The 14,112-nt window shown below is 44.7% G+C and overlaps 1 protein-coding gene across 3 annotated transcripts in view; it reads right to left on the bottom strand.

The window, feature by feature from the left end:
- The window catches only part of LARGE1 (LARGE xylosyl- and glucuronyltransferase 1), a 541,787-nt gene that overhangs the window by 270,327 nt on the left and 257,348 nt on the right, over positions 1-14,112 (bottom strand). For all 3 annotated transcript variants that reach the window (XM_047867970.1, XM_047867968.1, XM_047867969.1), the window contains exon 4: positions 11,070-11,152. In XM_047867970.1, coding sequence (XP_047723926.1) covers positions 11,070-11,152 — 83 coding nt within the window. The remainder of the gene's footprint in view (positions 1-11,069; positions 11,153-14,112) is intronic.

Genomic DNA, 14,112 nt, shown 5'->3' on the forward strand with positions numbered 1-14,112 from the left:
CCTCCAAAATGATCACACAACCCCCTGCTCACTGTACAATGAGTTGCGTCCAGCATTCCTGCTTGGAGCTAGCAGGACCTTTGATAATCTCACCCTGTCCACCTCTCCAAGCTCACGTCTTCCTACTCCCTCCTCAAACTTGCATTCCAATCATTCTCTTGCCCAGACCTGCATATGACCAATTCCTCTCCCTCTTCAGGAGTAAAGAGTGACCTGCTCAGGGAGGCCCTTCATGGCCATGCCCTCCAAAGTGCCCCCTCCCTCCCCTATGGCTCTCCACCACCTTGCTTCTTCCTAGCACTTCCTTTTATTTTTATTGTTTAAAAATTTTTTTTAATGTTTTATTTTTGAGAGACAGAGAGACAAAGCATGAGCAGGGGAGGGGCAGAGAGAGAGGGAGACACAGAATCCGAAGCAGGCTCCAGGCCCTGAGCTGTCAGCACAGAGCCCGATGCGGGGCTCGAACTCACAAACTGTGAGATCACAGCCTGAACTGAAGTAGGATGCCTAACCGACTGAGCCACCCAAGCGCCCCATCGTCCTAGCACTGCTTAGCACTGGAAATCTCTACATTCATCTTCAGGTCTACCTCCTGCCCACCCACTAGAATGGGAGCTGTGTAGGGTGGAGTTTCGCTATTTCACAACACACCGCCCTCATTTTCTCTCTCTACAAACCCAGTGCAAAGCAAGTGCCTAGTTGTGGGTACAGATTAATCACATTTTCCTGCAGACTTGTGTGCTTGCTGTCTCTCTTCCTTAACCGCGTTCATGTTCCCTCCCTACCTGCGCTTCTAGCCCTCTGTGGTCAAGTTTCAGCACCACTGCTCCGGGGAAGCTATGCCACTAGATCAGATGCCCTTCTTTGTGCTTCTCATGGACGCTGGGGCTCAAAACACATGTGACCGCCATAATCTACTGACACTCACTTCTCTGTTTCCTGCTAGATGGAGTCTAGGCACTGGGATTGTATTTTGTGAATAATCTTATCCTCAGAGTTTCAATAGCCCCTTGTAGATGTAACATCCAGTACCTGTTTATTGAAAGAATAAATAAACAGACAATAATTACCAAAGAGATCCAAATGTTCTCACAGTTTGACACAGTTACCTGGATGTTACAAGTAGAGGCACTTACAAGAAAATGATGGAGTAAATCTTTTAGCATTAGGTTATAGAATGGTTTCTTTTTCTTTTTTTAATTTTGTTTTCATGTTTATTTATTTATTTTGAATTTTTTTTAATGTTTTTATTTATTTTTGAGACACAGAGAGACAGAGCATGAGCAGGAGAGGAGCAGAGAGAGAGGGAGACACAGAATCTGAAGCAGGCTCCAGGCTCTGAACTCTCAGCACAGAGCCCAATGCGGGGCTCGAACTCACAAACTGTGAGATCATGACCTGAGCCGAAGTTGGATGCCCACTCGACTGAGCCACCCAGGCGCCCGTCATGTTTATTTATTTATTTTGAGAGACAGAGACAGAGCATAAGCAGGGGAGGGGCAGTGAGAGAGGGAAAGAGAGAGAGAGAATCCCAAGCAGGATTGGATTGGGGCTCAATCTCACAAATCACAAGATCTTGACCTGAGCCAAAATCAAGAGCTGGATGCTTAACAGACTGAGCCACCGAGGCGTTCCAGGGAATGGTTTCTTGGACACAAAATCCAAAGCACAATCAACAAAAGAAAAAATGAACTGGTTTTCGTCAGAATTTAAAACATCTGTGTTTCAAAGGACACCATCAAGAAACTAGAAAAGATAATCTCAGAATGGGAGTAAAAGTTTGCAAAGCTTTTCATAAAGGACCTGTAGTCATAATATATAAAGATCTTTTACAACTCAAACACTAAGCAAGCTGATCAAAAACTGAGTGAAGGATCTGAACAGCTATTTCTCACAGAGGAGATATGATGGCCAACGAGCACAAGGAAAGATACTCCACATCGTCAGTCACCAGGAGATGGCAATCAAAACCACAAAATACCAGTTCACAGCCATTAACATGTCTCAAACAGTAATAATGAAAAAAAAAAAAACGACAATAACAAGCGTCGGTGAGGATGTGGGGAGACTGGAACCCTTATTTGTTAGTAGAGAGATGGTGTTAGTGAGAGATGGTGTAGCTGCTTTGGACACAGGTTCTTGGAGTTTCTCTAAAAATTAAGCATAAAAAGTGACTGCCGCTGAGCTCCACAGCAGTCCTACTCCTAGTTACACACAAAACCCGTGTTCACACAAAAGCTTGCACACAAACCTTTGTAGTAGCATTATCCGTAACAGTCACGAAGCAGAAACAACCTTGATGGCCACCAAGTGATGAACGGACAAACAAAACGTGCTCGAGCCACGCAGTGGAACGTTACTGGCAATGAAGTGCAATAAAGCACAGACACAGTCCACAACACGGATGGAAACATGATGCCAAGGGAAACAAGCCACTCACGAAAGACTAAATAGTAGAAGGTCCCATTTCTACAAAATGTCCAGAACAAACACATCCACAGGAACAGAAAGACAAGTGGCCGCTGGGGGATGGAAGAAGGGGAAACAGGGCAAGACTCTGCATGGATACAAGGGCTTCTGAGGGTATAGAAATGGTCTAATATTAGGAAGCAGCGATGGACGGACAAATCTGAATATTCAAAACCAACAAGCAGGCTGTACACATTTAAGGAGTGAACGCTACAGTATGTGAATCAAATCCCAATACTTATTCATTTGCTTGTGATGGGATGTGACCTGTGGGTTTGGGGGAGGAAAGTAGACCCGGTCTGCTTGGCGGTCTCTGGCTTCCTTCCTCAGGGAGCTGTGTTGTACAATAAACGGTCCGCCACATGGGGAAGGCCAGCCTCTGACTGGGAGGGAAACTCAACTGGTCGGGACAAAAAAGAGCCCAATTGTGCCCACATTTGAAAGAACATCCCACAGCCCAGAGCAAACTGCAATAAAGGTGGTATTTCAATCTCCAGGTGTGACTTCTGAGTCTTACTTCACTTTCAGTTCCTAGCTCAGGAAGGTGTGAATTCGTTGTGTGTATGCGTGTGTGTTTAATGTTTATTTTTGAGAGACAAAGAGACGGAGCACACGCGGGGGAGGGGCAGAGAGAGACACACACAGAATCTGAAGCAGGCTCCAGGCTCCGAGCTGTCAGCACAGAGCCCGACGCGGGGCTCGAACCCATGAACCAGGAGATCATGATCTGAGCCCAAGTGGGACACTTAACCGACTGAGCCACCCGGGTGCCCCAAGGAATAGTTTTAATGATACGGCGCCTTCAAATTCCAAAATCAGCCAAAGGCCGAGAGCCTGCCACCTATTCTCTTTTGTTCAGTGGGAGATTAGCAAGAGTTAGACAGATGTTAATGACATATTCACACCAACAGAACTTTACCAAGGGAAGGATAAGCACTTATCCAGAATTTCTTACTATTCACACGTACACACACACACACACACACACACAAAGATAATTTCCTTGATAGATGATTCATTGTTATTTAATTTTATTTCTGTACAACATCAAAAACAGCCTTTTATACCAGCCACCAATTATATATGCATTTGGGGAGCATTGCTTTGAGCCCATGAGAAAAGGCTTCTATGTGAACAGGCCAGAATATCTTAATATAGAACGGGTCCCATGTAGCTTGCCGGGGCCTGAACGACACAGACATTAAGTCTGGTCTATATTCAGACCAGATCACGCTTTGACAACAAAGAAAGAAGCAAGTGCATGTTTTATCTTCAGCAGAGCCTGCGGACTTCGCTTATAATGAGCAATGCTCCTGCCGCCTCTGATTTCCTTAACTGCTCCCCTGGTCCAGGTTGGGATGCCGTAAATATGGTAATACAAAGAGCAAAGATGATTAAACCCCAGCTTTCTCCCTGCCTTTCCTTTCTTATCTTGTCAGGAATGTGCCACAGCCCCTACAAGGCAATCTAGGGTCTGCTTTTATTAAAATACACAGGGACATCTGAGCTGAAATAATCCTTAATTATTAAGTTTACAATGGAATGGCAATTTTTAGAAAAAGAAAGAGCCTGTGGCAGCGGCTCCAATGCTCAGTGAATCTGTTACACTTGGAGATTTAATACAACTTATTGCAGAAAAACACAGCCGCCAGAATGAGGGTTTCTCGGTGTGCATTCCCAGTTAGAAGGAAGAGAGGTAGCACTGATCGTGTGGGAGGGTTCAAGGGCAAGTCAGCATCACATCAGAAGAGCTCTCCGTGGGAGAAATACAGAGCAACTTTCCAAAAACAAACAAACAAAAAGGCCTCATGGATTCCAGGCTTTGGCACAACCAAGGTTAGAATCCCAGGAGCATCATTTACTCACCTGTGACCTTGAACAAGCTATTTAACCTCTGTGAGCCCCAGTTTCCTCATCCATTTGTGGGGGCAGTGGCATCTACTGTACCGGGTTGGGATGAAGGTCAAATACAATGGCCTATGTGATGCCTGGTATCTGAACTACACATATCACTTTTCTTTGGCTTTACATGTACGTGCATGACCAAATAGCATAGGTATCCTACCTGTTCGAAGATATCACATGACCATAGCACTTTCTCTTTTCCCTAGGTTTACTGAGGTTGAGTTGACAAAAACTGTATATATTTAAGGTATACATTAAATATATTACGAACGTTTAAGGTGATGTTTTTACATATGTGTGGAATGTGAAATAATCACCACAATCAAGCTAATTAAGTTAACTATGACCTCACAGTTACCACTTCCTTTCCTCCGTGCTTTTTTCTTAAGTTTTACAAGAACACTAATGTCCAAGCCTTTAAAACCACTATTTATTTTATACTCAGCACCTCAAAAATACATACTTCAGTGGAGGGATGAAGGGGTGAAACAATGTCCACAAGGTCACCCAAAATGATGATTAAAAACAGAAAGAATAATGATATTCAAAATAGTAACCCCCAACCCACCCCACACCCCTGCCACCCCCAGTTGAGGGCTCAGACTCTGAAGCTAGACTGACTGGGTACCAACCCATATCTGAGCATCCTGCGACTCTGAGCTAGGACTTAACATGAATTCTCAGCTTCCTCATCTCTAAAAGGGGGTGATAATAGTACCCACCTCCTGGAGTCACAGGAGCATTAAATGCATTAATATCTGAAAAACACTTAGAGAAGAGCCTGATATAGAGTGAGAGCTACATTTATATTTGTTCAATAAACAGAATACAGGAGTGCCTGAGTGGCTCAGTGGTTAAGTGCCCATCTCTTGATTTCAGCTCAAGTCATGATCCCAGTGTCGTGGGATCAAGCCCCATGCCGGGCTCCATCTGAGCTTAGGGTTCTCCCTCTCTCCTGTTCTGTCCCTCTCCCCAGCTCCCATGCGCGCGCTCTCTCTCTCTCTCTCTCTCTGTCTCTCAAAAGAAAAAACAAAAAAACAGAAATGTTTCACATAGATTATCTCTGTTGACAGGCAAGCAGAGCTGTAAGAAAGGTTACAGAACAAGCCAAAGCTCTAAGAAGTACAGAGACTTCACTAGGGTCACCTGGCTCATAGATGGCAAGACCAAAATCAGAACCTACTTCTGTTTGTTTGTTTTATTCAAATCCTAGGTTCTTCCCTTCACAAGCTAGACTCTACTTGTATAATAAGCTTAAGCCTGAATAAGCAATAACACAATTAGAGACGGATACTTGGCACAAATAGGCTGTTTTACCCTCCATGTTCTTCAGGGGCACGAGTGAAGTTAAAAAAACAAAACAAAACAAAACAAAAACAAAAATCCAGCTGCTTGATATGCAAAGTAAGGGAAATCACCCAGCTTCTTCCTGCCAACGGGACTATACAGTGTAAGAATCAGTAGATCATTCCAGCAAACAAATATTAAATTTTTACAAGCTGGCCCACCTTCCTGCCCAGGAGGTAAACACTTAGCTACTAAGTAACTAAGTAATTTTTTTTCGCTCTGCTCACTAAAAGCTTCGCTTCCTTGAAGAACAGCTACACTTCCCAGTTTATTTGCAAATGGGATTGGAGTTACAGGTCGTCCCCCAATTTCCTTTAAAAGCCCTTCCATGGACACATATCGTGCTATTCTCTATGAGATAAATCCTTGTGCACATGTATTTTGTATTCATTCTTTCTCATCCACCTTTTTTCTTTGCACAATGAGATGACCCAAAATACACGTAAAGAGAAAACAAAAACAATATCACCTTTATTTCTACCTCTCCAAACACATGAAAAATTCCATTTTTAAACAAAGTCTCTGCTAGTCTTTCTCCTACCAGTGTTTTCAGAATATTTGTGCACATCTGCACACGTGTGACACATATGTGCTTGTATTTATACAGCAGAATGATATTATGCACATGTTTTGAACTGTGTTATCACTTATTTTATATCATAAAATACAATTTGTCCACCAACTGAGAACATGGGTTACTATATAAAAGAGTGATGCACTATTTAGTCTTATTGTTTTTAAGAATGATTCAAATTAAAAAAAAAAATTTAGTGTTTAGTTATTTTTGAGAGAGAGACAGAGACAGAGCATGAGTGGGGGAGGAGCAGAGAGAGGAGCACAGAACCTGAAGCAGGCTCCAGGCTCTGAGCTGTCAACACAGAGCCTGACGCAGGGCTCAAACCCACGGATTGTGAGATCATGACCTGAGCCGAGGTTGGATGCTTAACTAAGCCACCCAAGCATCCGAGTATGATTCAAATTTTTATCATTATAAGCAGTATGTCATAAAAGTGTTTTCTATAATCAGGATTATCCTTTTTTTTTTTTAAAGATTTCTTAAGTATTTTGAATTTTTTAAATGTTTATTTTTGAAAAAGAGAGAGAGAGAGCGAGCGAGCAGGGGAAGGGCAGAGAGAGACAGAGACAGAGACAGAGACAGAGACAGAGACAGAATCCAAAGCAGGTTCCAGGCTCTGAGCTGTCAGCACAGAGCCTGATGCGGGGCTCAAACTCACAAACTGTGAGATCATGACCTAAGCCGAAGTCAGATGCTCAACTGACTGAGACACCCAGGTGCCCCTTAAATATTTATTTTTGAGAGGGAGGGAAGGAGGGAAAGAGAGAGAGGGAGGGAGAATCCCAAGCAAGCTCTGTGCTGTCAGAGCAGAGCCCGATGCAGGGCTCAAACTCATGAACTGTAAGATCATGACTTGAGCTGAGATCAAGAGTTGGATGCTTAACCAATTGAGTCATCCAGGCCGCCCAGGATTATCCTCTTAAGACAGAGTCTCTGAAGTCGTCATATAGGGTCAAGGTCTTGGGCATAACACCATAAAATCTCTTTCCAAAAAGGTTATAGCAATTTCTGGTTCTGGTAGGAGTATACAGGAGTGCCTACATCACTCTTTTACTCTCTTTTAAAATCTACTATGTCAACTGTCACCAGGCATACTGCGGAAGTAAAATTGATTTGGTGTAACAAAGCAAGCCTTAAATGAAAATTTGCTGAAAGTCTTGTCTGGAAAATAAATCTAATTGCTGTAATTAACAGAGAAAGCCAAAAGAAGCATCCTACACCACTATTATTACATTATTATTAACACTAGAAAGGTACTTCATTTGCCAAAGTATTTTATAACCATGTATTGGTTAATCCCCATGACGTGCTTCGGAAGCAGTGAAGCTATTTATAGCTGGACTTTCTGAGCTGAAAGTCTTTCAAAAGTCCTTTTGTCTTGATATCTCCAGTCATTATCACCAGCACATCAATCCATAGACATTCTCATTGTAGAATTTCAAGGATGGGAGGGATTTAAGTGGTCATCTGGGTGAAGATCAAGTCCTCACTGACGTGGCGTGTAGAATTTTCCTAACGCATACTAAGAATTTGCTTTCTTCTCAAATCCCCAGGCCGCCACCAAAGCACGGCATGCCATTGGCAGCCAATTATAAATCTATTGCTATTTTTAAATGTAACATCTTTGTGCTGCGCAGTTACTGTAGGAGTGAAAGTTTACACTCAATGGGATTCCTTAGGGTTTCGGCAACTACTGGAATTATTTGATTTGTAGCGAAGCTGTTCGGCAACTACTGGAATTATTTGATTTGTAGCGGAGCAACAGCGATAATATTTACACCCAGCAACACAAAACATTTTTATGGCTTTAACATGAGCCATAATTGAGAGGCAGCACATTTGACTGTAATCATGCGAATACTCTTCTCTTAACAGGGGGGCTTTTCCCCCCAATCAGGGAGGGACCCAAGTTTTTTACTGGTGACAAGAAACAAACACAAATGGGCTGAGAACCACTCATCTAATTCAGTGCTTATGGGACAAAATGCCCGGTTTCAAGCAGATGAAGGCTGAAGAACCACAAGGAGTCTCAAACAACGCACAGGAGTGATGGTGGTGTAGAAACGGTATCTCACTTTAATTCAGAAGACATGAGGTGGAGCCCCACTTGGGGCTTTATTGGTATCTTTATTTGGTATTCCCATTTCCTCCTGAGAGGAGCAACTGAAATCCCAATACCAACCTGGCAGAGGTAAGAGGAGGGAACGGAGAGCCCCTCCCATCAGCCGACCGCATTCTCTACTTGTTGGTTACTCAGTGCTCCCCCTTCCCCACTCCAGGGCAGGGAGGAAGGCAGGGAATCTCCTGCTCCTGGGTGCAGAGCAGGGAATCTGACATTTTGTGGGCCTGCTACCTGACTACAGGCACATCAGGGCACCCACCAAAAGACCCACCCAGGTGAGTTCAGTTTAAACAGTTGAGCTAATAAATTTTGTCTTCAATCTAAAATATCAGGGTGAACTGATTCACAGCAAGAGGTAAGTAACCTAAGCATGAAAGTCTAAAGGGTTAAAATGACCTGCTGAAAATCACTCAGCTGTATAGTGGCATGAATGTGTAGCTGAACCAGGTCTGAGCTAGATCTATTAGTTAACTGGTTGAATAAATTTATCTTCAGGTTATTTATTAATAACCTGAAGTTACCCAGATTCACTTGTTAAACAAGTAAACATTCATGGAGCACCTAATACATGTGAAGTCCTTTGCTAAGATACTGAGAATACAGAAATATAAGGCATGGTTGCTGTCCCCAGAAGTCCCATATTCGACTACAAAAGACAACATGAATACAGAAATAAAATACAATGTACTAAGTCCAGTAACAGAAAGATGCACAGGGTATTGTGGGTGGGGAGAAGGGGAGCCCCAGCCCAGACTAACAGGTACAGGTGGGCCTCTTGTTAGAAGGATAAGGAGGGGCACCTGGGTGGCTAGGTTGGTTAAGCGGCCGACTTCAGCTCAGGTCACGATCTCATGGTTCATGAGTTCGGGCCCCGCATTGAGCTCTGTGCCAACAGCTCAGAGCCTGGAGCCTTCTTCGGATTCTGTGTCTCCCTCTCTCTGCTCCTCCCCTGATCTCTCTCTCTCTCTCTGTCTCTCTCTCAAAATTAAGTAAATGTTAAAAAAATTTTTTTAAGAAAAAGAAAAAGAAGGATAAGAAGTTTGCCAGGCTGGGAGGAGGAAGAGGCTGGAGGAGGTGAGAAATGGACAAATAGACAACAGGCAGGGAGAGGGTGGGAATTCAAGCAGGTCAATGTTTCTGGAGAGTGAAGTATCAGCAAGGGGAGGAGAGAGAATCACATCAGGTCCTGATGGTCTAGATAGACCACGGTGAAGAGGTTTAATTCTCTCCCGTCCACAAGGAGGAGCCAAGAAAAGGTTTGAAGAAATCAGATTTGCCTTTTTAAAGTATCACCTGGCATTGGAGAAGCTGGATCTTTGGGGACTGGGAGGCCAAGTGCAGGAGGGAGATTATGCAGACCTCAGCACTGACAGCAAGAGTCGGGCATTAACGTGACATTGATCTCTGTTCAGTTGAGATCTAAGAGCTTCTTGTGATTATTCATACTGCCCAGAACCTTCTGCATCTTGGCCACAGCCATGAATAAGCTTTATCTAAACCCTTGGTAAGAATGTTAGAACAGAGCCAAGGATACTGGCTAGAACTACAAACTCAATTCTGGATACATCTTGACTAGGTCTATCAATCTATCAATCAATCAAAATAGTGAAAAAAAAAAAACACACAAGAAAAGTCCTGTAAAAAAGTAGAAGCAAATGGCAGGAGTTTAAGTTGGATAAGAGAGGACTTAGGAGAAGCAGAATCACTTCCAGGTGGAGGAGAAACCTGTCTTTTATGTGGCTAGTTCCATGGGGATCCACGAGGACCCACACACATTATCTACGGGTTGGAAAATTTCAGTTTAATATAAGGCAGGACTTTCCAATTGTTAGAAATGCCCAGATATGGGACAGGCTACAACTGGATTACAGCAAGCAACCTCTATGAGCTAACTAGGGCTGCCATAACAAAATACCACAGACTGGGAGTGCTTAAACAAAAGAAACTTATTTTCTATGGTTCTGGAAGCTGGAAGTCCAAGATCAAGGTGCTGGCAAGGCTGGTTTCTCCTGAGGCCCCTCTCCTGGGTTTGTACATGGCGGGGGCGGGGGGGGTCTTCTCCGTGTGTCCTCACAGGGTCTTCCCTCTGCATAAGTCTGTCTCCCAATCTCTTCTTAGTAGGACACCAGTCATACTGGATTAGGGTCCATTCATATTGCCTCAATTTAACTGAATTACCTCTTTCGAGGCCAATCTCCAAATACAGCTCACGTTCTGAGGGAATAGGGGCTAGGGCTCCAGCAGATAAGTTTTAGGGGGACACAATTCAGTCCATAACACAACCTGTCAACAGGGATGTGTAAACAGAGAGGTCTGGTGACTGTCGGGAGAGGAAGCCAATGAAGAAATGGAAGCCTCAAATCTGAAGTGTCCTTGAAGGTCCCTTTAGGTCTAAGAGCTATAATCCTAAACGTTGTGGGACAGCACCTAACTGCTCCTGCTAAACATTATTAACACAATAATCTCCCCAGGGTTTCAGACAAAAAGCATATTTTCACAGCAGCTTCAGTGATTGATGAGAAATGCTGCCCTTCTTTAACTCTCTCCAGAGGAAGTGTGCAGGCAGGCAGCGACACGGATGGATCACACGCACGAGCCACGCGCCCCGGCCCCATGCACAAGCCCGCAGAGAACAATGGCCGTGCTTACCTGTGAAACAGGACAGACTTGACCAAGGTGACGACATCGCGGCTGGCGTTATATCCGGCACAGACAATAGCAACGTGGATTGTCTGGGAAGCAAAGAAAACCGGGCGAGCAGTTAAACAGATGGAAGAGGGCCTTCCTGGTGTTCCAGACCACATGAAAAATAAAAACCACCCTCATTTCTTGTTGGGATCATTAGAAAACAAAGGGCATAGTCTGCAGCTGTGGAAAATAACTTGAGAGTTTTATTAAGGCCTTTTTAATCGGTTTATGGAGCTATCATCATTTGGAAACCATTAAGGCTCTTTTCAATTACATTTTGGGGACGAGAGAAAGGGCAATTGGCTCACATAGGCAAACAGTGCGTCCCCTGCCCCCAAGCTGGGGGACAATGACAACTGGTCACATGAGAGAAGAAAGAAATACACCCTGAAAGGAAGCAGTGACAATCAGGGATCTCAGACTGAGAAGTGATGGCTCAGAGCTGGGAAATGTTCTCGCAAGATGACTCAGGTTAGGGGAGCCTGACCAGGCAAAGACACCAATGAACACCTATAAGGGCGCCAGCTGGGACATCGTTCCAAGAACTCAAGACAGGAGAAGTGAAGGGGACTTTATGGGGCATCTCATCTGAGCAGTTAAGAGCTCGGGCTCTGGAAAGGAATCCTGGCTTCCTCCTTTAGCCCAGGATGACCCTGGGAAAGGTGTGGCATCTCACAGTCACACAGGGCCATGACACATGTCCTGCAGGAGGTCATGGAGCACATAAGGGAACAATACCAAGAGTGGAATAAATATGGCGCTTGGCACACAGCCTTCCGATCATAGCGATGATGTTCTCTGGAGCTGGGCTTCCCAAATGGGGTCCCCTTGGCACCCTGGTGTGCTGTCAGTGACTTACAGGGGACAAAGTCACTCATGTCCTGAAGCGAGGTCTTAAGGCTTACCAGGCAGGGCTGGCCGCTCAGGCACGACTACCCTGTGTGCTGTAGCAACTTGACAAAGACTGGGAAACCCTGTTCTAGGGCAGCCCCTACAGAAAGCCATCCAGCCTCTCACAACAGCTCAAAGAATAGAGGGGTCACGCCTCTCAACGTTGTACCTTTCGCCAAAGCACAGTCCACCTTGGACTGAAACCGGCCTCCTAGCAGGCACCCCAGGCTTGCTCTGTCCTGGGAGTATTGCAGAATGAGCACGTTCCCTCTAGCACCCAATACTTAATTAACAGAGGGGCCTCCATGGGGCGCCTGGGTGGCTCAGTCGGTTAAGCATCTGACTTCGGCTCAGGTCATGATCTCGTGGTTCGTGAGTTCAAGCCCCGCGTCGGGCTCTGTGCTGACAGCTCAGAGCCTGGAGCCTGTTTCAGATTCTGTGTCTCCCTCTCTCTCTCTGACCCTCCCCCGTTCATGCTCTGTCTCTCTGTCTCAAAAATAAATAAACGTTAAAAAAAAAATTTAAAAAAAAAGAAGAGCAATAAATTGCTCTCAAAAAAAAATTAAAAAGAAAAAAAAAAAAAGAGGGGCCTCCAGAGGTGCCCTCTCCCCATGGCATGGCTTCTGGACTCCCCATTATTCTCATCAGCCAGTTCAAAACACAGTTCTGTTGACCCTACGTACTACCTTTGCAGCTTCCTAAAAGTCTATAATTACTTCAAAGTACAAAGGTAAAAAACAATAATAAAAATAAAAAAGCAGTTCTGATATCCTGGTTGCTCCCCTACAGGCTTTCAGGATAATGACCTCTGGTTCCCAGGCCTACTTCATACCACACTCCCCACCTCCCCGGACCCCCACCCCCCGCAACATCACCAGGGGAAGTTTACTCAGGCTTAGATGGGATTCAAATTCTGGAGCAGACATTCTTAACCCTGACAGTACATCAGAAACACTTGAAAGGTTTATAAAATACACCCTGTGCCCCAGCCCCACCTCAGACCAATGAACTCACAATCTCTGGTGTCCAGGATCTTAAATTACTCTGCTGGAAGGCAATGGTTCTCCACAGGAGGCAAAATTCATCCCCCTCTGCCTTACCCAGAACATCTGACAGTGTCTGGAGTCATTTTTGGCTGTCACTCCTGGTGTGTGCAGGCCTACTGGCATTGAGTGGGCAGAGGCCAGGGATGCTGCTTGACCCCCCTACAAGGCTCAGGGCAGCCCCCCAACATGGCATTACCCTGTCCAAAAGGTCACAGGGCTGTTGTGAGGAAACCCTGCTTTTAGAAAGAAGAAGAGAGGGTACAGGGAAACTCAGACCCACAAGCTACCAACCCGACCTTGACTCAGTCTAATTTATGCATAGTTTAATTTCTCCACCTGTAAAATGAAGAGAAGACACCATCACTTATCTCTGGATAATATCTCCAAAAGACTTGGGATGAAAGACTGTTATGCGGATGCAACCATCACCGTTTAAATCACGGAGGAAATGAATAGGAAAATGCCTGCACGCAGGAGACATAACCAGGAAGGGGACAAGAATGGATAAAAGCACGCTGAATCAAGCTCTTTGCAATTGCAAATATTTAAACATGCGGCCTCTGAGATATCAAACTTTGTCTTGGCTTCAGGGTTCAGGGGCTTTTTAAAATGGGCCCATTAAATGAAAGCACGAGCGTGCACATTCTCAAACATTTTACATAATTTTCCAATCTCTTTAGTTTCATCCAATACACCTGCCACCATGAATAAATTCATCATCTGGAGCCGTAGCAGCAAGGCCCTGCTACCAAGGAAGGCAGAAAATTGGAGCACTGTGAACATGCTCTTGGAAGAGTTCTGGGTGGTCCCAGCTTTTGTGGGTATAGGAGTGAATGTCAAGAATGGGTCAGCGGTTGGGCTTCAGAGCAGAGAGAGTAGGGGGACAGGGATGAATGTCCCTTGAAAGAGCAGAGCCACAAATATGGTCTCCATGATAACTTGGTTTTGAAGCTACAAAGCCCAGGTTTCAAGTGTCTCTTTGTGGTGACTTAAAGATGGCCAATAGCCAGGGTCACCTGGGTGGCTCGGCCGGTTAAGCATCTGACTCTTGGTTTCAGCTCAGGTCA

This window comes from Prionailurus viverrinus, chromosome B4, assembly GCF_022837055.1.
Source record: "Prionailurus viverrinus isolate Anna chromosome B4, UM_Priviv_1.0, whole genome shotgun sequence".
Lineage (NCBI taxonomy): Eukaryota > Metazoa > Chordata > Mammalia > Carnivora > Felidae > Prionailurus > Prionailurus viverrinus.